The 25,919-nt window shown below is 40.1% G+C and overlaps 1 protein-coding gene across 1 annotated transcript in view; it reads left to right on the top strand.

The window, feature by feature from the left end:
* Positions 1-730: 730 nt before the first annotated feature.
* Positions 731-25,919, top strand: part of USP28 (ubiquitin specific peptidase 28) — a 98,383-nt gene continuing 73,194 nt past the window's right edge. Inside the window, exons 1-3 of the mRNA XM_006890792.1 lie at positions 731-787; positions 20,603-20,680; positions 23,621-23,753. Of these exons, the coding sequence (XP_006890854.1) occupies positions 731-787; positions 20,603-20,680; positions 23,621-23,753 (268 nt within the window). The remainder of the gene's footprint in view (positions 788-20,602; positions 20,681-23,620; positions 23,754-25,919) is intronic.

Here is a 25,919-nt window from a genome sequence, read left to right as displayed (position 1 = left end):
ATTCTGGGGCTTCGTCTGACATACTTTGGACATGTTGCCAGGAGGGACCGGTCCTTGGAGAGGGACATCATGCTTGGGAGGGTGGAGGGACAGCGCGGGAGGAGAAGACCCTCTGAGATGGATTGATTCGGTGACTGGGGTAATAGGGATGGGTGTGTCAGAGGCGGTGCGGTTGGCGCAGGATAGAGCAGGGTTTAGGGCTGTTGTGCATAGGGTCGCTAAGAGTTGGAAAGGACTCGATGGCACATAACAACAACAACAACAACATACAGTCTTAAGGGAAGAAGGTTGCCACACATCTTCCTCCAGAGGAGAACTAGCGGGTTCAAACTACTATTGGGTTAGCAAGCTTTACCACTGTGCAACAGGGTGCTCCAGGGACTAAGCGTGGGGACCAGAATCCATGTCTGGAGGCCAAGCCTTGGGACCCTAACAGCCTAAAGCAGCAGAGGACCGTTAGCAGTGGGCGGGGCCTGCGTCACGTGGCCGGCGACCTGGTCCGCCCGGCGTGCGCGGGCCCACGCAGAGCCTCTCTGCCTCCGGCCGCGCGCTTTGCGTGCGCGCGCAGAGCGGGAGCGGCCCGTGTGGGCGGAGCCCCCAGCGCGCGCGCCGTGGGCGGAGGCGGGGCCTGAGGAGGTGGAGGGCGGGGGCGGGGTCTCCAGTGAGGCTGAACTCGCGGCGGCGACAGTGGAGGCGGGAGGCCGGTGACCCGCGGAGGGGCGCCTCGGCCATGACTGCGGAACTGCAGCAGGACGAAGCAGCTGGCGCAGCCGACAGCCACAGCTCGGTGGGCCCTGCGGCGGCGGGCTGGAGCCCGGGGATGGCCTCCGGTGCCCTGGGGGGCAGGGGACGCGGGCGCGGGGCGCTGGTGGCCCGGCGCGTGGCCTCGGGGACTGCGGACTGCAGGCGGCCGGGCCGAGGTCCAGGGAGTGCACCGGGGTCGGTGAAGATGGGAGGTTGGGGACGAGGCTAAAACCTTTGCAAGGTCCGGGTAGCAGATTGAAGGTTTCATCTCGGGGTCTGTGGACGAGCTGAAGTTCGGGGTTGTGGGGAGCAAATGTTTTGGAAATAATAAAGGGCTGCTCGCGTGGAGAGGGGGAATAATCCCGCCTCGGGATTGGAGAGCTTCCCCGGCCCCCACTGGGGATGCAAAAGTTCCCTAGGAGCAATGCTGCTTTCAAGTCAATTCTGCAGTAGTTCGCGTCGTTTGCTAGAGACAGACAGCCCGAAGTTCTCTCTCCGGAGCCGGAATCGATTGGCCTTCCAGAAGCCCGGGGTTCTGTTACCACCCCTCCTCCCCCTCCCCCCTTTTCTTAGCTGAGCGTGCAGCCTCCCCTCTTATTGTATTCTTCATTCTAGCTTTGTAAGGGGGAGGGGGGAGCAGCAGCCCCATGAATAGAAGATATGCGGATAAGGCTTTCCCCTTTACTATTTAAGAAGATTGAAATCAATACAGAGGTTTCTGGGCTAAGATGGTGAGAGGGAAAGAACACGGGGAACTCGGGCTTTGGGAGAACCATGAAAAGATGAATGTCTGTTCGAACAAACTTGGGAAGTGGGCAATTTGAGAATGTCTTCTAAGGTTACTTTGGAATGCTCGAACTTAATGCTAGCTTCTCCCCTTCTCAGCTACTACGCTTTCCCGAGACAATGGGGAGAGCTTTGCTCCCTGTGCAAATTCGAGTTCGAAAATGGCGAGGTTTCAGGAAATATTTAAAATACAAGGCTGTCAGAGACCTTCACGAGAGAAACACATTTATGCCTTTTTATTGTTTTTATGCATTTAGAAAACCGATAGTTAACACGTGAATACAGTTTCCTTTTTAAACTTTTTTTTTTTATAAAAAAAAAAAAGCAAACCACAAAACAATAATAAAGATACCTCCAGGTCCTGGCCTGGAAAACGAAAGTTCTGTGAATGGTGTGTTCACGTGCTGCTTTCTGTGATGGGGATATTATTGTGAGGAGTTGCCTAATGTCTCCTGGAATTTGAGTCAGGATTTTGTTTGGTTTCAGAGATCATTGCTTCTGTGTGTTTTGGGGAACCGTGATTTAAAAAATCACATGGAGGAAAAAAATCTTAGTTTTGAGGCATTGGTGTTGATTTTGGAGAAGAGGACTGTTGTGCAGGGGAGCAGGTCACATTTAAATTTGTTGGAGTTGTGTCATGTACCTGTTCATCTGTGGCATCTTTATTTACCTCTGCCACAGTTTGGCCCCCACGACCTTAGCACTCCACTTGTGAGTTCCTGTGTGGTGTTTGAGGAGCACTGGTGTATCAGTCATAGCTATTTTGGGAAGGTTAGAGCTCCTGGTGGCTCTGCTGGCTATAGTACCCTGATTGCTGGCAACCTGCAGAGCAGTGACATTTGCTGTTCCTCCCAATGACTGCCCTATACAGACAGATGATAAGCTTGGAATGCTTGATAGTGTTTGTTCTTACTGTTTTTGCTGCTTATGTTAGCAGGCCAGGTTGAAGGAATCTTTGGGAAAGCGCATTTTAAACCTGGGGTAAGATGTTACTAATTTCTTTCTTCATGCTTAGAATGACTCTGACAGGTTCTTGAGTGTCACAAGCAGTTAAGTGTATAACTCCTAGCCAAAAGGTTGTTGTTAGGTGCTGCCAAGTTGTGAATGACTCAGGTGGTTCAAAACCACCCAGAGGTGCCTTGAGAAAAAGGCTTGGCTAGTCTAACTTGAAAAGGTCACTGTCTTGAACACACTATGGGGCAATTTTACTCTGCCCCACATGCAATCGCCATGAGTCAAAATCAACTGATGGCGACTAACAGCAAGAAGATGAACTATTTTGAATTGTATGAGGCATCCTGTCTTTCTTTTAAAGGATACTAAATTGTTCTAGTTGAGACTAGCTATCCATCCTTTCCTTATACTCAGAAGCTATTTAAAACAAAGAATGCGTCCTTTCCCTTATTGGTACATAGGGCAGAGAGAACCCTTTATATAGCTTTCCAAGAATGTTCGTGAGGGAAAAAAGTAGTACTCTTGAAACATACACTCAGTATGTACTCAGATCTAAAGAAATGGACTTTGTATTACCATTACATTACCCAGAGTTGAGACTGATACTCAGATATCTAACTATTACTTCCTGACAGGTCACTGCCTTTTACTCATTGCTTAGGTAAAAAAACAAACTTTATCTGTAATGTACTTTCTGTTACCATAGAATAAACAATGTGAAGTCTGTTTATTCCTTACATACCTGAAACAGCATTGCAGTTTCAGTGAAAATTTAATGTCCTTTTTGCCTTCTTGATATAATGACTTTTCGTGTGTGTGTGTGTGTGTGTGTGTGTGTGTGTGTGTGTGATGCTGTTGATAGGGACAGTTTCACCTTGTGGAGTTAGAAGAAGTCAGACTTGGCCATCTGTCTTTTTACAGTTAATATCAGAAGTGAGATTCATTGCACTGGCTCCAGATTTATGAAATGTGTGATTTTATAAAAGTAAGACAGTAGGAACTTGGGAAGTATGGGGTGGGCGGGAGGGAATGGTTGCTTTTGCTGTTCCAAAGAGGGGAGGGAGGGAAGTTGAGAAGCTGCTTTTGGCCTGAGACATAGGGAAGATGCCCCAGACCATACACATGTGAATAACTTAAAGATGGTATTTAAAGGTGAAGAATGAAGATGAAACCAAGAAATTCTGCCTTTTTTAAAGGCATATGTGTTAAGACTTACATTGATTTTACTTGATTTAATAAGTATTGGTGATTTTTTTTTCTATAGTTTTTTCTATGTAGTGGTGCTAAAATGTATGGTATAAGTGAATACTGGTTATTGTCGATTATTAAAAACAACAAAACCCAACCATGTAAGTCTACCTTTGGCCAGTACTTGATTGAATGTGCTAAAAGGGGAGCTTGGCCCTGGAGACGTACTAGTTAAAAGTAGAATGTTCATTCCCTTTTACCTTGTCATATTAATTGTGATCTGGAGTATACCTGTTAGTCAGCGCTTGTTTGACTTCCACAACTCTCATGTTTCTTATCTTTAAAAGGTTACTGTTCACATAATGATAACAAAACAAAAAGCCCACGGTTGTGGAGTCAGTTCCAGCTCCACAACCCTGTAGGACAGAGGATTGCTTACATAGCTTTCCAAGACTATAAATCTTTATAGAAGTGGCTGCTTCAGCCCACTCCTGTGTGGTAGCTGTTGAGTTGGAGGTGCTTTAATCACTGTGCCACCAGTTTCCTTGCAGTGAGTCCAGCATTTATAAATTACATTGACAAATGATCATCTCACCAGGCAAGATCTTGCTGAATGCTTGCTTATGAATATTTTCTAAAAAGAAATTTTAACCAGTAGCAAAGCAGAGCAGATCACCCACTTAGGGAAGAAGTGATGCTGATAATAGTAATAGGAATCTACTTCTGTTGCCACTTGCTCTCCAGTAAGTTCCTACTCTTGGAAACCCCATAGGTCAGAGTGTAACTGCAGTCTCTAGGGTCTTCAGTGGCTGACTTTTTAAAAATAGATTATCAAGCCTTTCTTTTATGGTGTCTCTGGGTGGACTTGAACCTCTCTACCCTTTTTTTAATTGTCAGACATTATTACTAGTTAGTACTATCCAGAGATTCTGATGATAAACAAACCTGTTGCTTTCAAGTCCATTTTAGCCCAGTGATCCTATGGAGCAGCATAGAATTTCTCCATAGAGTTTCCAGGCATGCACTTGTTATGAAAGGAAACTGCTACATCTTTCTCCTGTAGAGCGGCTGGTGGGTTCAAACCCCACACCTTTTGGGTAAGCAGTCAAATTCTTTAACCACTGGACCATCAGAACTCCTATTGGTAATAAATTAAAACCATATGCACTGCCATTGAGTGATTCCAGCTCGTAGAGACCCTACATTCTGTTTCTGGAGCTTTAAATCATAGTTGGAGGAGACTGTAAATCCTTCTCCTGCTGAACCACTGGTAGTTTTGAACTATTAGACATGTGCGATTTGGGTTAGCGTGCAGCAGCTATGGTTTATGCTCCCAGAGCTCCTTCATTGGTCACATACTCTACCATACCCTATGCTTATAATTAAACATCTGCTAGTATTTAACTCTAGGACATTTTCTTTTTTTTTCTATAATTATATTTTATTAATTTTCATAAACATTTACAGAGATTTTGGATTTCCATTCATTCACCGCTGCACCATTCTCTCTACCCTCCTCCCAGTTTGTTCTTGTCCAAATGCCACAGTGCTTGTCAAAGCCAGTTCTGATTAATCTTCTTTGTCAGTGTGTCCTTTGCCATTCCCTATCACTCCTCCCTGAGAGAGACTTCACCCTGAGTCATAAGGAAAAGGGGATGGCGTATTCTCTTAGCTACTTCCTGCTGAACAGGGACGCTGTGGGTTTCAGGGTGAAACTCTTCTCTCACTACTCTAAAGGACCCCTTTGGCAGTAGGAAACACATAGACTATTATGGAGATTGATTTTGGAATTTAGATGCACTCTTATTGATTGTGCTTGGCCATACATGTTCATATCCTTGAAGATGTATCATGGGGGTGTTGCAACCTAGAGGACACAAATTTGACTAACAAGTTATAAGTACATGAGTCAAAAATTATGGAAAAGTAAAAGAAAAGATTCTTTCATTTTTCCACACCCCCCCCACCCGGTCCCCTCCACCATGCAGCCCTCGCTCTAGACTCCTGTGATGACAGAAACACCCAGTTATATATCTCTTTTAAACAGTTCCCTCCCTCCTCCGCCTCAGTGCAGCACACATCATTGAACCCATCTTACTCAGTCTCTCCCCAACCCCAAGGACAGTCCCATTCTACAACAGTGGCATCATGTAATATTTGTCCTTTTGTGACTGGGATATTTCACTCAGCATAATGTTCTCCAGAGTCAACTATTTTGAATAATATTGCATGAGTTCCTTGTTTTTTAATGCAGCATAGTATTCCATTGTGCGAATATACCACAGTTTCTCTAGCCATTCGTTTGTTGATGGGCACTTAGGTTGTTTCCAACTCCTTGCTATTGTGAACAAAACTGCAATAAACATGGGTGTACATATATCTGCTTGGATGTCAGCTATGGTCTCTTCAGGGTATATTCCCAGTAGTGGAATTGCTGGGTCAAATGGTATCTCTATTTGCAACTTTTTGAGAAAGCGCCATACTGCTTTCCACAGGGGTTGCACCATTTTACACTCCCACCAACAGTGAATCAGGGTTCCAGTTTCTCCACATTTTTCTTATGAGAAAGCTTATACTGGTTAAATAATTTGGCTGAAACTGAACAAGTAATTCTGACTTTAAGAGCCCAAACTATCCCTGGCTCTATTAGTTGATGCCCTCATTGGCCTGGGTTAAAACTTTTCATTACTCTGTTAAAGCTTCTGCTGAACTCTTTTACTGGTGGTTTAAACTTCTGCCCTCTTGCTAATGGATAATTTCTATTTGACTGAGCTTGCTTAAATCCAAAGAGAGCTTTCTGTCTTTTACCTTATTTACAAAGGTGAACCCTTATATTTACACACACTTCAAGAGTAAATAGAGTTTCTTATTTCTTCTATCTCAATGGAAGAGATACCCTCCCTTCCCATGCCCTCCTTCATTATTTAGAATAAGTTTTGTTATTGTGTACTCTTGAGTCAGAACTGACTCATCTGACCATATAGCAAGGTTCCAAAGGCAGTAAATTGCATGGGGGGAAGAGTGTCCATCTTTCTCCCTTGGAGCAGTTGATGGATTTGAACTCTATACCTTTGGGTTGGCAGTGTAACTCCTTACCAGTAACCTACTAGAGCTCCCTAGAATAAATTTAGGTCAGTGCTTATCATCCAGAAAGAATTTTGCTCTTAAGAAGATATTTGCCAGTGGCTGGTGACCTTTTTGAGTGTGACTCCTAAGAATGGTTGCTACTGGCATCTAGTGGGTAGAAGCCAGGAATGCATCCTAAGATTTACAGGCTAGAATCTCATGGAAAAGGGATCATCTAGACCACAATGTTAGTAGTTTCTGGATTTAAAAAAAAACAACAAACAACTGTAAGTGATGTAGCTCCTAAATTATGCTATAGTCTGTTATGTTATGTTATGTTATGTGCTGTTATATTATGTTAAATTATGTAAAGTCCCCCAAACTCTTGCCCTGTGTTCTATGTCCTTGCTTATAAAGGTCCAACAATATTCATATCCTCTAGGAGTTTATTAGAAATGTAAAATCTTGGGTGTGCTGAGCTAGCTTGTACTGCCTGACCAACTGATTGTTCACATATGTTCCTAGTCCTGGGTTTAATGACCTCACGTGGATATCTTACAGGGAGCTTTCCTAGCATAGCACCTAGGGAGTTGTGCCTCCAGCCCAAAGGCTGTGATTCTACAGTTCAAATCCACCAGCAGCTCTGCAGGAGAAAGATGGGCAGTTTTCTCCTGTATGATTTACAACCTTGGAAAACCTGCTGACGGGTCAGCTGTGAGTCAGTTCCAACTTAACAGCAATGAGTGAGTGGGGTAGTATTGATAATGAAAACCCAACCACTGTAAAACAGGGCTCTTCTTCCTCCCCAGAACTGGTTGCTAAACACTTGTGCACCTTGTGCTCCCACTCCCACTCTACATCTTTGTTGTTGTTGTTGTTAAGTACCGTTGAGTCCTAAATGACTCATAGGGACCCTATGCATGAAAGACCTGAATGCTTGTATAACTTTCATTGTTTCTCCGCGTTCATAGAGTTTCTGGTGGTAAGCTATTTTGGAAGTGGATGCCGCTCCAGCTGAATAAAAATCTGCTTGTTGTCAAGATTTCCTGCGGGTTCTCTGACACACAAAGTTTTGAGAAGCACTGTTCTCCTCGTCAGTATTCCATTTTCCTCTCATATATGAACAGATATCCCCAATCCTTAAACAAACAAGGTTTTTGTCTTCTATATGATAGAATCCTGTAACAACCTGATAATGACTCTGAAGTAAAATGAATATGGCCAATATGTTTAATGATAATTGACGTAAAACCAATTCCCAAAATTAAAAAAAGATGCAGCATAGCTATTAAGTGTAAGAACAAAATTATAACATAAGTATATTTCTCTTAGGATGTTAATATTTTTACTACAGCCTTTGGGTGTATGGTTTTTTTCCAAGGACAGACTCCTTCTGGCAACATGCCCCAAGTATGTGAGACAAAGTTTCATTTTTTTGCCTCTGAAGAGCAACAGGTTACATTTCCTCCAAATAGACTTATTTGTTCCTTTGACAGTTCATGGGATATTAATTTCTCTTCTCCAACACCACAATTCTTATTCTGTTGTCTTTATTAGTTGTCCAACTTTCAAATACGTACATACATATCATGGACCGCCAAGAAAACAAATAGGTCTGTTTTGGAGAGGATGAAACCAAGTTTCTCCTTGGAGGCTAGGATTTTGAAGCTCAATTTCACGTACTTTGGGAATGTGGCCAGGAGAGACCAAGAAGGACATCATGCCTGGAAGGGTGGAGGGACAGCCAGGAAAGGAAGACCCCAGATGAGATGGATTGATACAGTAACTGGGACAGTGGGGGTTGGTGTGTCAGAATAAGTGAGACTGGCTCAGGACAGGACAGGCTTCAGAGCTGCTGTACATAGAGGCGCTATGGGTTGCAGGTGAGTCGACAGTGCATAACAACACAACAGCAGTTGAAAAGACCATGACTTGGATCAGACCTTGTGCTTAAATTTCTATGATGCTCTTCAGCAGTTTTGGAAAGGTCCTTGGCAGCATATTTCCCAGCGTGATACATTGTCTGATTTCTTGACTGCTGTTATCATGGGTGTTGGTGTGGACCCAAGTCAAATGAGATAATTGACAACTTCATTCGTTGATCATGATAAAGCCCATTAGTTCAGTGGTTAGAATTTTTGTTTTCTTGGTGTTGCCATATAATCCATACTAAAGTGTATAATCTGATCTGCTGTTCCAAATGTTTCAAGGCCTCTTCACTTTATGCAAAGAGGTTGTGTCATGTGCATAACAAAGGCTTTTATGAGTCTTCTAATCTTGACACTTTATTCTTCATCATATTATCCATCTTCTTGATTGATTTTCTCAGCATACAGATTGAGTACGTGTAAAAAGGATACAACCCTGATATACACCTTTTCTGATTTTAAACAGTGCAATGTTCCCTTATTTGTTTTGACAGCAATTTCTTCTTCTAGGTATAGGTTTCTCATGAACACAATTACATTATCTGGGATTCTAGTTAATCTTGGGATAACCCATAGTTTGTTAGGATCCACACTGTCAAATGCCTTTGCAGAGTCAATAAAATACAAGTAAATATCTTTCTGATATTCTCAGCTTTCAGCCAAGATTCATCTGACATCAGATATCTCTTGTTGTGTGCTGTCAGGCTGACTCATCTCATAGTGACCCTGTGAACAACAACAGCTCCAAACCCTGCCCGATCCCAAGCCTTCCTCACTATCTGTAACACATAGAGTGAAACTGTCCCAATTGTGTAATCTTCATGAACGTAAACTGCAACATCTTTCCCCATGGAGTGGGGTGGTGAGTTCCCTGACTTTTTGGTAACCCCCCCCCCATGCTTAATCACTATACCACCAGTGGCCATTCTAGTGACTGTAAATTGTATCTCATTGTGGATTTGATTTACATTTCCCTAACTCTTCCATGCTTATTGATCATTTGTTTGGAAACAGTCTTTGGAGAAGTTGTCCATTTAGTGCTTTAGAGTGTTTTGGTTTATTGTGTTTTTTTTTTTAATTTACAGTGTAAAAGTTTATAATATATGGAATCAAGGTCATCCTCTGTGCTTTGATAAGGAGTCCTGATCATGGAATAAGGAACTTTAGTGGAATAGAGAGCATTGCGTGTTGAGCTGTTAACCAAAAGGTTGGCAATCCAATTCTGCCAGCCTCTCCCTTGGAGGAAGAAGAGGCATTCTTCAGTCAAGATTTACAGCTTTGGATTGCTGTGGACTTGGATGGATTTTCTAATTTGGACTCCTATGCATTAATTTCTGTGTATGATGTATAGTAGGGGTCTAACAGTGTTCTAATTGCATGTGGTTATTCACTGGTCCCAGGACAATTTATTGGGTGTGCTGTTTCTCCTTCAAATGATGTTGGTATCCTTGTCAAAAAAATCAGTTGACCATAGATACATGATTTTTTTTTCTTAATTTTTATTTCATTAACGTTTTTGTCCTTATTTTAGGGCGTACAGTTGGGATTACCTGTCCACTGCACTCTGCCTCTTCTCCCACATTTTGAAGAGCAGGATACTGTCATGGTGCATATTCTTGCCAGAGGGAGGCCAGATATCGGTTCTGGGTTCTCATGGGCTGTGACAGGTGACATGGAGGCTACTATTTTAAGTGTGATGTTTAGGTACCCAGGTACACCCTCAGGTCTGACAGCATATACTGGACAAGCTTGGCAGGGATGGACTCTCTGCAGCTGGATGTAGGCTACAGTGGCAGCCCTCAAAGGAGTGGAAGTAGTCACCACCTTAAGCCCCTTTAATCCAGAGGATGTTGATGGGGGACACGCTGTCAAGGTTCTTCTGGATCATGTCATTGAGGCTCTGCACCTTGACCAGGTCTAGCACCAGGGGCAGCAGCTAGATGAGCACTTGGAGCGGCACGTTGTGCAAGGTGGTGATGCAGCCCGAGTGGATGTTGCCGCTCTGAACACCTATCCCGTTGTCATTACTGCTGCCCTCAATACTCTTCTTCAGCACCACAACTGAAAAGCGGCAATTCTTCTGCCATCCTTAGTCATTGTCCCATCTCTCAGATGCATAGCAAGTAATTATGTTAAAACTGAAAAATCAGAGTTTTAGAGGGACATAGCAGTTCTGTGGAGTAAATGAAAAGCCTGTTTCTGTTTTCTTTGGTTTTAAATTTAGAAATGCCTTTGTAAGAATGTTGTGGTGTACTGTGGAGTCAGAACTGACCCATAGCTAGCCTTCCAGTGGGTTTTCAGAGGCAGTTAATCACTCAGGAGGAGATTGCCCAGCCTTCTCCCATGGAGCAGTTGTTGGATTTGAACAGCATGCTTTCAGGATTGTAGCACAGCTTCCTGCTACTAGGCCACCAGAGCTCCCCTTTGTAAGAATAGATAACTGAAGTCAGGAAATATATGTAGATATTAGAATAATTAAAGTTGCATCCTTGTTTGAAGGAATGGAATAATCTAGAAAGCTCCTTGTCACAGTGCTAAATTGGATGTTTCAAAGGTAAAATGCTTTAATTAGTAATCCCACAAATTTGTCTTATTTGAACAAAGAGAGTTTTAATTTAGTTGTAATTGAAGTAGTAGGATTGTTTGTTACAAATACTTGGTTACTTAATGATTTTATTGCCTAAATGATCCTATTTGTTGTGTATTTTGTGGTGAGTTACTGTCTTTACCTTGAGACAACCTCTATTCTGAGAAATGTCCTGGATTGCAAGTAGATGAGATTGAAAAGCTTGAGCACCTTCTTTCTGGATATTTGGGCATGAATTTGTGTGTGTCATTCTTCACTGCCTCTGGGCAAGGAAAGAGAGTATTCTTGTTTTATGAAAACAAAGTGAATCCGGCTGAGGAAATGCAGACCTGTTGGCTCTTGCCAGTTACCTTGCTGTGCGCAGAGCACAGGTTTTGTCTTGTCTCATCTGAAGCCTGTGCTTTGTATATAATGGCATAGGTTAGGGTGAAGTTAGTGTTAATATTTGTTAGGATTTTTGTGTGTGTGCACTGCTGAGAACTTAGATGATATCACATATCATGTATAAATACATGTGTTTGCATGTATATGCCTTGTTATATTGGACATAAGGTCACTGTCCATTGGAGTTGACTCAGCAGCCTCTAACATCACAAAAGCATCCTTGATTTATCTTTTTAAAAATGTTTTCTTATGTTAAGACATGTATACAAATTCTGCCTTTCAGTGACTGTCTTAGTTATCTGTACAACTGTAGCAGAAAAAACCAGAGGTACATGGCTTTAACAGGGAGGCTTTCTTCTCTCTTAGCTTAGGAGAGAGGTGTAAATTTGGAGAATTGGCTGTAGGGGGAGGCTTCCTCTCTCTCTTGGCTCTGAAAGAGTCCTTGCCTCCTCTCAGCATCTCCCAGTGTTCTTTGGAGACTGTGTATGTCTTGCCATCAATTTCTGCGTGGGCTGCAGAGATCCTCAGCACAGGAATCCCATCCAGAGGAAATACTCAGCTCCACTTGCTGGTTTAATCTTTTTTATATCTCAGAAGAGTATCACTAAAGAAACAACAAAATCCTTTAGATTGTTACCTCCCTTAACTAGTATCAAAGAAGTTAAGATTTATAACATAGAAAGTGATTGTATCAGATTACAGAATGGAGCATAGTTGCATATTACTGAGAATTAGGGGCTAGCCAAATTGACATGTTTGGGAAAGACACAGTTCAATCCATTATAGCTGTTAAATATTCAGTTCAGCAACAGTACTGGCATGCTATGCAAACATCCACTTCTAAATTTTTCATCACACCGAACAAACTTCAGTTCTAGTACTCTTTTGTTTGTATAATGGGCAGTAATTTACTCTCTCACATGTTAGGCGACGCATAGAAACCCATATTCAGGCTATCAGCTCTGAGGGCAGGTCCTTGTTTCCTTTCAACATTAGTGGGCTCAGGGTCTCTTAGAAGGCAGCTGTGCTCACCCTGCACATTCAGTGTCCCTTGGTGATCTACATGTATTTTCGTGTCAATCCTGGGTCTAGGAGGTTGACAGCACAGAGACCTTGGTTCTAAAGGAACTTCTTTATCCTCCTTCTCCTCCTACCTCTCAGTCCCTAAAAGTGGCTAACAAACTTTTATCTTTATACATTTGCCTAATTTGAATATTTCTCTAAGCAAAATCATACAATGTTTGTCCTTTTGTGTCTAACTTAATATACTCAGCATAATGTTTTTAGAGTTCACCTGTGTTGTAGCATGTATCAGAATGTAATTTCTATTTGTGTTATTTTTGTGTATCATCTATTCAGTACCGTCCCATAGCTGACCCTCTGGTGGGTTTTCAGAGGCAGTTAATAGCATGGGAGGAGATTCCAACAGTGTGCCTTGGAAACCCACCAACCACTCCAGCAGGAGAAAGATGGGCAATGTCCTCCTATAATGATTTACAACCTCAGAAGCCTGATGTAGAATCAGTATGGGGGGGATCAACTCAGTGGCAGTGGGTTTAATGACTAATAAGAGTTCTGCTGGCTTAGTACATAATCTGTCATGCTGTGAACTGAAAAGTTGGTGATTCAGATCCACCAACCACTCTATGAAAGAAAGACAGATATCTCTTTTCATAAAAGTTTACATTGTAGAACCCCTATGGAAGGCCACTATGCTTAACTGCAGTGAATTTGGATTAAATAAAGAGGTTGAACATGTTTTCCCATGCATGTTGACCATGTATATCTCATCTTTGGGGAAATATCTATTCAGATCTTTTGCTCATCATATAATTTGGTTGTTCCTGTTGTTTAGTTGTTAGAATTTTTAGTATGTTCTGGAAGTTAAACCTTTATCAGACATGGTTACCAAATCATTTCTCCTGTTATATCTTTTCAATCCCTTGAACCTAGAAGTCCTTTGATGCACACAAGTTTTTAATTTTTATGTAGTCCTATTTGACTATAATTTTTGTTTGTGGATTTGGTGATGTTGGTGGGGTGTTTTTTTTTTTTAAGAATCAACTGTCAAAAATAGGTTTACTGGTTTGTCTTCTCATTAAAGATATTTGTTGACAAATATTTTTAGATGCCTCTGAGTCGACAACTCATAGCAAATCCCATGCTCTTCTCCTCATCTCTGATATATTTGAGCCCATTGTTATGGTAATTGTTTTGATCCATCTTGTTAAGAGTCTTTCTCTTTTTTCTGACCCTCTATCTTTCCCAGCATGATGTCTTTTTTCAAGGACAGGTTTCAGGATTATTGTGCACATGGTTGTTATGAGTCTCAGGTGACTCAATGGCACGTATCAACAACAGCAACAAAGTCCCTTCTGACAACATGGCCAAAGAATGTGAGAAGAAGTTTCACCATCTTTGCCTCTAAGGAGTCCCCTTGTTGCACCTTCTCCAAGACATATTGGTTTGTTCTTTTGGTAGTCAATGGCATATTCAGGATTCTTCTCCCACACCATCAAAGGCATTGATTTTCTTCTGTCATCATTACTCACTATTTACTTTTCAGTTGCATAGGAAGCAATTGAGTATGGCTTGAGTAAGATGTGACTTAAGTCTTTAAATTGGCATTATTACTCCTTAGTCTCTCGAAGAGATCACAACTAAGGTTTAGAAACCTTAGTTTCCTAATTTGTGTAGTGAGAATAGTGACCTTTACCTTTAGAGTTTACATGTTAAAGTAAGACAGCTGAAGTTCTTTCAAACTGATATTGCTAATTTGGTGCCATATAGATAGATCTTAAAAGAGTACTCTACACTTTGTTAGTTAAGCTAAACAACTGATTTGTTTTATCATTAGATATGATATTTTCTATTCAGTGTTTAAAGTCTAAAGACTATTTCAGGACAGTTGTTTCTGGAATTCATTTAGCCTGCATTTTGTCTGGCTTTTTTTAGGATTAATTTTTTATTTCATTGTTAGGAAAAAATTCCTTAAAATCAAAGTAAGATACATATTGCTAATTATTTAAATAAACATGAAAGTATATATGAAACAAGACAGTGGAAGAAAATATTAAGAATATCTTTAAATAGAAAGATAAAGAATTTGAATTTGAAGTAAATAGGTAGAATATTGTTTTTGGAACCATACAAAATAATTTTACATAGACATAGTCTACCCAGTAGCTTTAAAAAAAAAAGAAAACTGAAGAATGCTTTGTTTTTTCCTTCCACTGAGTGTATATTTCTAAATGTATTAACATGTCACATATAGGAAGGGGTAGGAGTACTAGAGTATATTTGACTATAATCCAAAGGCAAATGTAAGTGTTGAGTAAATTATTTAATATTTGAATGCTGAGTTGCATTGATTTACAAATTTATTTGACATCAGAGATGTTCTTTATATTTGCCATCAATCAAGTAGCATCATATATATATATATATATATATACTTGCTTCTCATTGTCTATTTGTGTTTGCATTGTTCATAGCTCTTCCTACAGTTTTAACCATGTTTGAGTTATACACTTTTGGAAATACTGTTCAGTTCATTTGACATTTAAAAGTCTTAAAAACCCATTACCATCATATCCAGCCCACAGTGACCCTTCATCAGATTTCTAGGGAGATAAATATTTTTTAATATTATTATTTTTTGTGTATGTACCATCAAATCAGATCTGACTGGTATAGGAGGAGGTTGCCCCTCCTTCTCCAGCAGAGCATCTGGTGGATTTGAATCGCATGCCTCTGGGATTGCAGTGCAGCTTCTTGCCACTAGGCTACCAGAGCTCCCTGGGAAATAAATCTTTAAGGCATGAGACTGCTTATCTTTCTTCTGAGGAGCCATTGGTAAATTCAAACTACTGACCTGTTCGTTTCTAGCTCAACACCTATCTCAATAAGCCACCAGGCTTATTGAAAGAAACAAAATTACAACCTTGAGACCATCCCTCCTGAATTTTAAAATCATCTCAAGAGTAGGTTTGAAACATTGAACACTAACGATGGAAGACCAAATGAGTTGGAAGATGACATCAAGGATATCATCCATAAAGAGAGTATGAGGTTAATACATAGAGGAGAAAGGAAAGACCAAAATTGATATTAGAAGAAACTACAAATGGCTCTGGAGTATCAAAAAGCCAAAACAAAGAGAAGAGATGTAGAGGTAGAAAAAATGAACAGATGATTTCAAAGGGCAACTCAAGACAACAAAGGAAAGTAGTATTACCAGAGTGTGCAAAGAATTGGAGAATAAAAAGGAAAGAACTCACTTGGCACTTGTCAAGCTGAAAAAAATGAAAAATAAATTCAAACCTTGAGTTGCAGTACTGAAATATGTTATGGGCAAAATCTTGAATGATCTAGGAATTATTAAAAAAAAAATGGAAGGAATACACAGAGTCACTGTACCAAAATTGTTGACACTGAATTATTTCCGGAAGTAGCAAATTATCTAGAGCCATTGGTAACAAAGGACGAAGTTGAAGCTGCAACTTCAGGGACTTTGTAAAAAGTAAGGCACCAGGAATTGATGAGATACCAATTGACATGTTATTCAACTAATAGATACATGCTTACCAATCTGTGTCAGGAAATTTGGAAGACAGCTACTTAACCAACTGACTGGAAGAGATCCATATTTGGTCCCATTCTCAAGAAAAGTGATCCAACACAATATAATAAATATCATATGGAAGCAAGATATCACTAAAGATCATCCAAAACCAGCTAGAATAGTACATACAGAACTGCTGGAAGTTGGAAGTTCAAGCTGGCTTTAGAAGAGGCTGTGATACTGGGGATCTCATTGCTGATGTCAGATTAATCTTGGCTGAAAGCAGAGAATACCAGAAAAATGTTTGTTTTACAGGCTATGCTCAGATATTTGACTGTGTAGATCAGAACAAACTGACATTCAGAAGAAGGGGAATCCCAGAACACTAATTATGCTCATATGAAACCTCTAAATAGACTAAGAAGCTATTGTCTGAACAGAGCAAAGAAGCAGCACATGATTTAAAATCAAGAAGGATGTACATCAGGGTTGAGTCCTTTCTCCATACCTGTTCAGTCTGTATGCTTAGCAAATAGTTTGTGAAACTGGACTTTGTGAAGAAGTGTGTGGCAAAAGGATCAGAAGAAGGCTCAGCAGCAGCCGGCATTATGCAGATGACACGACCTTGCTTGCTGAAAGTGAGGAGGGTTTGAAATGCTTGCTACAGAAGATCAAAGATTACAATCTTCAGTATGGATTATATCTCACTGTCAAGACCATTTATTGTAAAAACAGATAACGAGTAAGATGTGTATAAAAGTCCAAAAGGAGAAGGGGATTGAGCAGTGGATAAGATAATGAGGAGAGGAGGAAGTCAACAGGATAAGAGAGTTTGGGCAGGGAATGATGGTGAAAGAATTAGCAAAGATCCAGTGGGGACCTGAACAGATGGATAATAGTGGGCATAGATAGATGGTGATTATAAAATACAAAGTATATGAGTTGGAAGCACAGGATGAATGAAGGAATGCGTGAAACACAGTGTGCATGAATGATACACAATGTGTATGAATTCTGTATGCAAACCAATATAAATATTTTTTTCAAAGTGAAAAAAAAACCCCAACCCCTGAAGGATAACTTAACAAGCTATGTATAAACTTTCAAAATATGTTTAAAGTTTCATCTGCTATCCTAGTGTGGAAATTACTAGAATAGCAGAGGTTAGTGGACAAATGGGGAGATGGGTGAAGAAATTGAAAAAAGTCAATGGGACTTGAAAAGATAGGATAATAATAGGCATAGATTAATAATAATTAATGATATAATGTATATGAACGATTGTGTGAAACAGTGTGAATGAAAGAATGTGTAAAACACAGTGTACACAGATAAAATACAATAAAAAAGTTAGTTTTAAATAAAAAAAAAGAACTCAAAAGATGTACTGCCTTGAGAAAGTCTGCTGTCAGGGACCTATCCAGAGTACTGAGGAACAATGGTGTCAATTTAATCACTTTTGTGCACTGACAAAAGAATTGCTATCTTCGAGTTGTGGTATTGGGGAAGAGTTTTGTATATCCTGTGGTTGCCAAAAGAACAGATCTGTCCAGCTGAAAGTGCAGCCAGAGAGCTTCTTCGAGGGAATGATGGTGAAGCTTCATCTTACATACTCTAGGCATGTTGTTATGAGGGGCTATTTTTTGGAAAAGGACAACATTCTTAGAAAAGTTGCAGGGCCCACAAAAGAGAAGACCCTCAATTTGATAAATTGGTACAATAACTGGGCTCAAGTGTGTCAGAGATGATGAGGATGGCACAGCATTGGACAGGGTTCAGATATGTTGTTCATAGTATCACTATGAGTCAGAGTTGACTCTCCAGCACCTAACAACATAAAGCAGAATAGTGGTCATTTGAGAACCTTCACTTTCTCACTCATTGCTGTCTTGTCAGTTCGGACTCACGGTGATCCTGAATTTGGTTTCTGAGGCTGTTAATCTCAGTGGAAGGAGATTGTTCACCTTTCTGCCTCAGAGCCCTGGTGGATTTCAACTACTGGAGAAGTGACATTTGGGTTAAGAGTACAACTTGCTGTAAACTGTGCAAACAGAAACTGTCCTGAATCAGTCACATAACAGTATTTCCTTGCTCCTGCAATTCAGATCCACTAGCTAAGCTGCTTTGCAGGAGTAAGATAGGCAGTCTCCTCCAGTATAATTTAGTGCCTCTGAAAATCTGCTGGAAGGTCAGCTGTGGATCAGTTCCAACTCGAGAGTACACAACAACACTAAGTAAAAAACTTGTTCATATATGAAGGGGAAACAAAAAGGAAAAAAAGAGGAAGCATATTAAGATGCAAATTTCTAGGTCAAGATATAAAAATAAAAGTTACATTGTCATGTATGAAATTATATTACAAACTTGATGTCTACATGTTAGATATTATGTTTCACTGGAATTTTTTTTTCTGTGACTCATAAATTTTGATCACTATACTGAGAATCAGAGCTCTGATGGTACAATAGTTAAGTGCTCAACTGCTAACCAGGAGGTCAGTTGTTCCAACCCACCAGACACTCTGCAATAGAAAGATGAGGCAGTCTGCTCTCTCCTGTAGAGTCCCTATGAGTTGGAATGACTTCTTGGGTACACAACAACATAATAGTAATGTGATTTCTCTGTTCCATTGTTACTGTCATGTTTCTGGGTACTAATTTCTCCCTTGCATCATAATCTACCCTTGTAGAGTATGTTGTGACAGTTTTGTATGTTTGAAATATGTGGATTCACAGACTTTTATTTTGGTCAACTGTATTTAAGACTCATTCAGAGGGAGCTCTGGTGAGCTAGTGGTAAGAAACTGTGCTGCAGTCCCAAAAACATGTAGTTTGAGTCTACCGGCTGCTCCTTAGGAGAAGAATGGGCAGTCTCCTCCTGTGTGATTAACTGCCTCTGAAAACCCACCTGAGGATCAGCAATGGGTTGGTTCCAACTCTGTGGTACACAACAACATATTTAAGCCATTTCAACTATTTGTTATGGATTCACATACTTTTACGTAGTAAAATATAATGGAATCCAACTTAATTTGGGGATAAATTCCAGATGCTTTCCTTTTCTAAGAATCATTCATTACTTCTGTTTAAGACACCTTTAAGTTTAGTAACTAGTAACAATTTTTTAGTTTAATAACTATTTTATTTAGTAACTAGAGAGGCAAGCAGTGATTGCCTTTGACAAGACTCCGCCTCAGAGGTTGCTGATATCAGCAGGATAAGCAGGGATCCATTTCTAGCCCATGACTATAGCTTATGACTGGAACAGAAAGGCTGTTGATGCATTTCTGAAGACTGTAGAGGAATCTTTCCATTATGCCAATTCCTTCCAAGTTATTTCTAGTAGTGTGATACATAGTATTGCGTGGGTCCCAGCTGTTAAACGTAGAACATGGATTTGATTACAGTTGGCAATAAATGTAGACTATCTTTGAGACTAAGTTGAGGATAGTTAATGGACATTCTACTAGCATGGCAGAAAGCTTTAAATATAAAAATGGCTTAATTTTAGCATATTGCTTAGACCAATATAAGATAGATTTCTTTCTTTTCACTCAATTAATTTGAAACTGTTTTACTCAAAGTGTTTGTGTAAAAGATCCTTGTGCCTTTCAACCCAGTCATTGAAATCAAATCCTACTTGTGAGTTTGTGTTTGTATTGCATTTTATATTTGTGGGAAACAGAATAAAATGATTCTACAAAAATTTTCACTACTGACAAGGAATTATAAACTGATCTTATGATATCTGAAGGTTAACAAAATAAGTTGTTCCATGATTCAGATTCATAAAAAGAAAGCATTCCATAATGTATTCCCTCTGGGATTGTATGTTTTATTTTGTAATTCATAAAATTCTAGTTTTAGCCATTCTTTTCTCTTTTAAGCAGGCAAGCCTAGCCTTTTAAATATGACAGCAGTGGTATCATTTGTTAGCTACATAATTGGAAAGTTATTGTCAGTGAAAAATGACACACACAAATGGCATGTGCAGTCATGCTTAAAATAGCACATCTTCACATCCATGTAAATTCCCTGACCTACTTACACACTGCCTAGAGAAAGAAGTACCTGGGGCACTTTACGTGCCTATGAGCGATTTGGAATACTGCATTTGAGTGTTTTGGTTATTTGGAGTATTGCTATTGATTCATAAATCTCTTAGAAGCAACAAAAGTATTTTCCCTCACTAAACTTTTAAAGCTGTAATAGGATATTGCAGGATGTGTCAGTGCCTTGTTAGGAAGAACTTGTTGGGGGTTTTGTGTTTTTTGTTTTGTTTTTAAAGTAAAACGAGTTTCAGGCCTGTTTATGCAAGATGCCTTTACTTGTTCGTCAGATGTATCCACGTTTATTTTTTTTACTGATATATGCCTGTGGCTTTGTTTGTTCCCAACTGTAGAGCTGTCAAATGCTGTTAAATCAACTGAGAGAAATCACAGGCGTTCAAGACCCTTCCTTTCTTCATGAAGCTCTGAAGGTTGGTTTTGAGAGCCCAGTTAGCCAACATGATTTAGGATGGTGTTTATTATTTTTAAGTCATTTCAGGTTATTTTTATGTCCAAATGAGAGTGCACATAGGGGACAGAGGCCTTACGATTGTCTCCTCAGCATCTAAATTGGAAGGTCAGGGTGGGTAGAGAAGGGGAACCTGTGATGGGCTAATTCCTATAGTTTAAGAGACTGAGGTGATATATCAAGTGTTTTATGGATCCTGATTCAAATCAACAAATAAAAATAAAATTCTTTGAGTCAGGGAGATTTGAACTAAGCATTTTTAAAAAGCTATGCTCCTTAGCACAATTTGGTGAGCACATCTAGGGCAGCAACGGACTGGAAGAGATCAATATTTGTTCCCATTCCAAAGAAAGGTCATGCGACAGAGTATGGAAATTATTGAACAATATCATTAATATCACATGCAATTCTGCTGAAGATAATCCAAAAATGACTGTAATAGCACATCAACAGGAAACTGCCAGAAGTGCAGGCTGGGTTTAGAAGAGGCCATGGTAGTAGGGATATTGTTAGATGAATCTTGGCTGAAAGCAGGGAATACCAGAGGAATGTCTATCTGTGTTTCATTGATTATGCAAAGGTGTTAGACTGTGTGGATCACAACAAACTGTGGCTGACTCTGAGAAGAATGGAAATCCCAAAAACACTTGATCGTGAAACCTATACTTAGACCAGAAGACAGTCATCAAAACAGAGCAAGGGAACACTGCATGGTTCAAACTTGTAAAGGGTGTATGTCAGGGATGTGTCCTATCTCCATACATTTTCAATCTATATGCAGAACAGATTATCTGGGAGGCTGGGCTCTATGAGGAGAAAATCAGGATTAGAGGAAGATTCACTAACAATCTGCATTATGCAGATGACACAACCCTGCTTTCTGAAACTAAGGAGGGCCTGAAGCACTTGCTGCAGGTTGAGGACTGCAGCCTTCAATATGGATTGAGGCTCAATATCAAGAAAACAAAGATTCTCACCACTGGGCCGATTGGCAGCATCATGATAGATGATGAAGAGATTGAGATTGTTCACAGCTTTAGTTTGCTTGGCTCCACAATCAACACTCTTGGCACCAGCAGCCAGGAAATTAAAAGACGTATTGCGATGGGAAAGTCTGCTAGAGACTTCTCCAAAGTACTGAAGAGCAATGATGTCAATCTGGAGACTAAGATGCACCTGATACAGGCCATGGTCTTTGCAATTACTTGCTATGCATCAGAGAGCTGAACAATGACTAAGGATGGTAGAAGGAGAATTGATGCCTTTGAGTTGTGGTGCTGGAGAAGAGTATTGAATATACCATGGACTGCTAGGAGAACAAACAGGTTTGTCCTGGAGAGGGTTAAACCAGGCTGCTCCTTGGAGGCAAGAACTCTGAAGCTTCGTCTGACATACTTGGGACATGTTGCAAAGAGAGACCAGACCTTAGAGAGGGACATCGTGCTTGAAAGGGTGGAGGAACAGCACAGGAGAGGAAGACCCTCTGTGAGATAGATTGATTCAGTGATTAATGGGGAAGGTGTGTCAGAGACAGTGAGATTGGCGCAGGATTAGGGTTGTTGTACATAGAGTCTCTATGAGTCACAGGTGACTAGATGGCATATAACAACAACAGTGCTACTCTTCAGGTGTAATAATGCCATTGTAGGTTATATTTTTAAGAAATATATTCTGAAACGCTAATTGATGAAATGAAAAGATGCTTTGGATTTGGTTTAAAACTATCTGGGGAAAAAAGATTGGCAGTAAAGAACAGTAACATTGACCTTGACTTGATAATTGAAACTGAATGATGAATATATACAGCTTCATTATACATTCTGTAGCACATATACTGTTGTATATGTTAGGAATTTTTCAATATAAAGACTTAAAACAAATGAAATATGGTCACTATTATAGAATATAAAAATTGCTTGACACCTTTATTATAAGATTAATTTCTTTTGAATTTCAGTTTTCATGATAAATCCCCCTTCTTGTAAATGCTGTGAAATTAGAAGAATAAAATTCACAAGCAGCGAGAAAAAATTTCAAGCAAAATAAATCTTTCTTGTTTATACAATATCTTGTTTACATGATAAGCCCTTCCCAGCATGTAGGTACTTGATATATGTACGTTTCAAGCGGACTAGACTTACTTGCCTCTATACTACTACCTTTTTACTAACTTCTACCTGGCAACATTAGTGGCACCAGCAGTCAGGAAATCAAAAGTCAAATGGCTTTAGAAAAATCTGCTGTTAGGGACCTCTCCAGAGTGCTGAAGAGCAACAATGTCAGTTGAGAGACTAGGGTGCAACTGATACAGGCCATGGTTTTTGCAATTATTTGTTGTTCATCAGAGAACTGGACAATGACCAAAGAAGACAGAATAGATGTGTTTGAGCTGTGGTTCTGGAGAAGAGTATCGAACATACCATGGACTGCCAAGATAACAAAAAGGTCTGTCCTGGAGAGAGTGAGACTAAGCTGCTCCTTGGAAACAAGCATTTTAAAGCTCCATCTGACATACTTTGGGCATGTTGCCAGGAGGCACCAGTCCTTGGAGAAGGATATCATGCTTGGAAGTGTGGAGGGAGACCACAAGAGAGAAAGTCCCCAGATGAGATGGATTTACTCGGTAACTGGGGTAATGAGGGAAGATGTGTTCGAGACAGTGAGATTGGCTTAGGATAGAGCAGGGTTCCCAGGGTTCAGAGCTGCTGTGCATAGGCTTGCTATGAGTTCCAGGTGACTCAATTGCACATAACAACAACGACAAGCCTTAATAGTATGCCTTGACTTACTCAGTATGTCACCAGGGTAGTTAGGAGTTATGTAACCAGGAAACTTAATTTATTTCTTTTAAACGCTGATGCTTTTCTTTTGAAATGTCTTATTTTTTTCCTCCTGATCTTAGGCCAGTAATGGTGACATCACCCAGGCTGTCAGTCTTCTCACTGATGAAAGAGTCAAGGAGCCCAGTCAAGACAGCGTTGCTTCTGAGCCATCTGATGTAGAGGGGAGTGCCTCCGACCAAGAAGTGTTAGCAAGTATGTATATACTGTTTTGTACCTGTTGGGAACTAGCAGAAAATAAGAGATGGATATATGTGGATTCTTTATCATTATATTATATTCCTATCAATCACATTATCTTTTCAGAAATAATCATAGTATAAGCAAATTATTGGGCCATGCACACTAAATGTCACCATTCACTAATACAGTAAATATTTAATGAGTACCTGCTATGTGCCAAGCATTCTTTAGACACTGAGTCACTGTGGAGTGTGAATTAGCTATTAAAAGAAGCAAAATAAGGGAGCTCTGGTGGCCTGGTGGCAAGAAGCTGCACTGCAATCCCAAAGGAACGCGATTCAAATCCACCTGATGCTTTGCTGGAGAAGGAAAGGCAATCTTCTCTTGTACCAGTCAGATCCGATTTGATGGTACATGCACAAAAAATAATATTTTTTTTTTAAAAAGAAGCAAATATTTCTGCCTTTCATAAGGGGTTTTTTTTGGTGTTTTGGGGTTGTTGGTTTTTGTTTTGTGTGTGAGAGAGAGATCAGCAAGTAAATTACATAGCATGTGAGAAAATAAATTAGGAATTGGATATTAAAATAATCCTTTGGGAAGATACAAGGGAGGTGAGAGTCTAAGTTGCTTACGGAGCATCATGGAGGCTGGAGTTGAGCCTTGTGAGTGAGGAGTGCAGTAAGAAAGGAGACAGGAAAAGCAATGGGAGCTAGATGAGGCAACGCTTTCATGAGGGCTTGCCATTTACTCTTGGGTAAGTTGTTCTTGGCACTTAGAGCAAACAAATGGGGAGAACTAGTTTCCTTTTTTCTAAGATCACTCTGGCTGATGACAGAATGTTGAAGGCAGGGTAGTGAAGAACACACGTCTAAGCAACAATCCCAGGACCAGGAATGAGATTATTACAAATAATGGTGGTTTACCCAGAATATAGTGATGGAGAGATGAGAATTCTGGTCGTATTCTGGATACGTCCTGTTTCTGAGGTAAAGGCAATAGGATTTACTTGTTTGTTGTTGGTTACTGTCAAGTTGGAAATAACCCATAGCAGACCCTCTGGCTGGTTTTCAGAGGCAGTTAATCACACAAGAGATTGCCCATCCTTCTCCCGCGGAGCAGCTGGTGGTGGCCTTGAACCGCGTGCCTTCGCGATTGTAGTGCAGGTTCTTGCCACTAGGCCACCAGAGCTCCCTGAGGAAATAAATAAGAGTTGTATGAGCAAGGAGTCGAAAAGTTTTGTGACTTAAACCTCTGTAAGAATGGAGTTATGTTTAACTGAGTTGAAAGTAACTGCAGGTGGAAGAGATGTAGAGTGGAAATGAGGGAATCACTTTAAATAGTAGGAGGTGCCTTTTAGATATCCAGCTGTGCAGTTCAGGGAGGGATCTGGGCTGGAGATACATAAACTTGGGATTGTAAACCTGTACATTGCTTTTAAAGCTGTGCAACTGAGTGAACTCTCTGAATGGATGTAGGTAAAGAAAAATATTTGATGACTTAGCACTAGATACTTCCATTTGGAATTCTGGGGAGGTGAAGAAAACTATCCTGAAAGGTCAGAGAAATCCAGTTACGTCGTTATTGCATGACGAGAGACCCACCAGCTGAGACAGATGGTATTAATAAACATGAGAGTTGTTTTGTAGTTTTTACTATTCTAAGTAATACTGCTATATGTATTCTTGTATGTGTATTTTGGTACACATTGTTACTTTTTCAAACATTATTTTTCTTATTTGCTATTCATCTGTGTTGAAAGTTTTCATTTCTTTTCACTGGTGTGTCTTATTCCATAGTATGAATATACAGAATTGATTTTTTCTTTAGTTGGCTTTCAGGTTGCTTTCAGGGTTTTTATTGTTAAAAATAAAGGTAGTGAAAAAAAAAAAAGAAATAAAGGTAGTGAGCTATTTTAGTTCCTGTTTGTATGGATATGCAAGTTGGTTTAATGCATATATTTAGTAATGCATTTGGTGAGCTTTAACATACCCTCATCTTTGACTTTAGGTAATGGCATTGCCTTCCAAAATTATTTTCTTTTTTTTTTCTATAATTATATTTTATTAATTTTCATAAACATTTACAGAGATTTGGGGCTTCCACTCATTCATTGTTGCACTATTCTCTCTACCCTCCTCCCAGTTTGTTCTTGTCCAAATGCCACAGTGCTTGTCAAAG

Source organism: Elephantulus edwardii, unplaced genomic scaffold, assembly GCF_000299155.1.
Source record: "Elephantulus edwardii isolate Elephantulus edwardi_28Jun2011 unplaced genomic scaffold, EleEdw1.0 scaffold00093, whole genome shotgun sequence".
Lineage (NCBI taxonomy): Eukaryota > Metazoa > Chordata > Mammalia > Macroscelidea > Macroscelididae > Elephantulus > Elephantulus edwardii.
The sequence above is the reverse complement of the archived record's forward strand: the minus strand, read 5'-3'. Positions and strand labels throughout refer to the sequence as shown.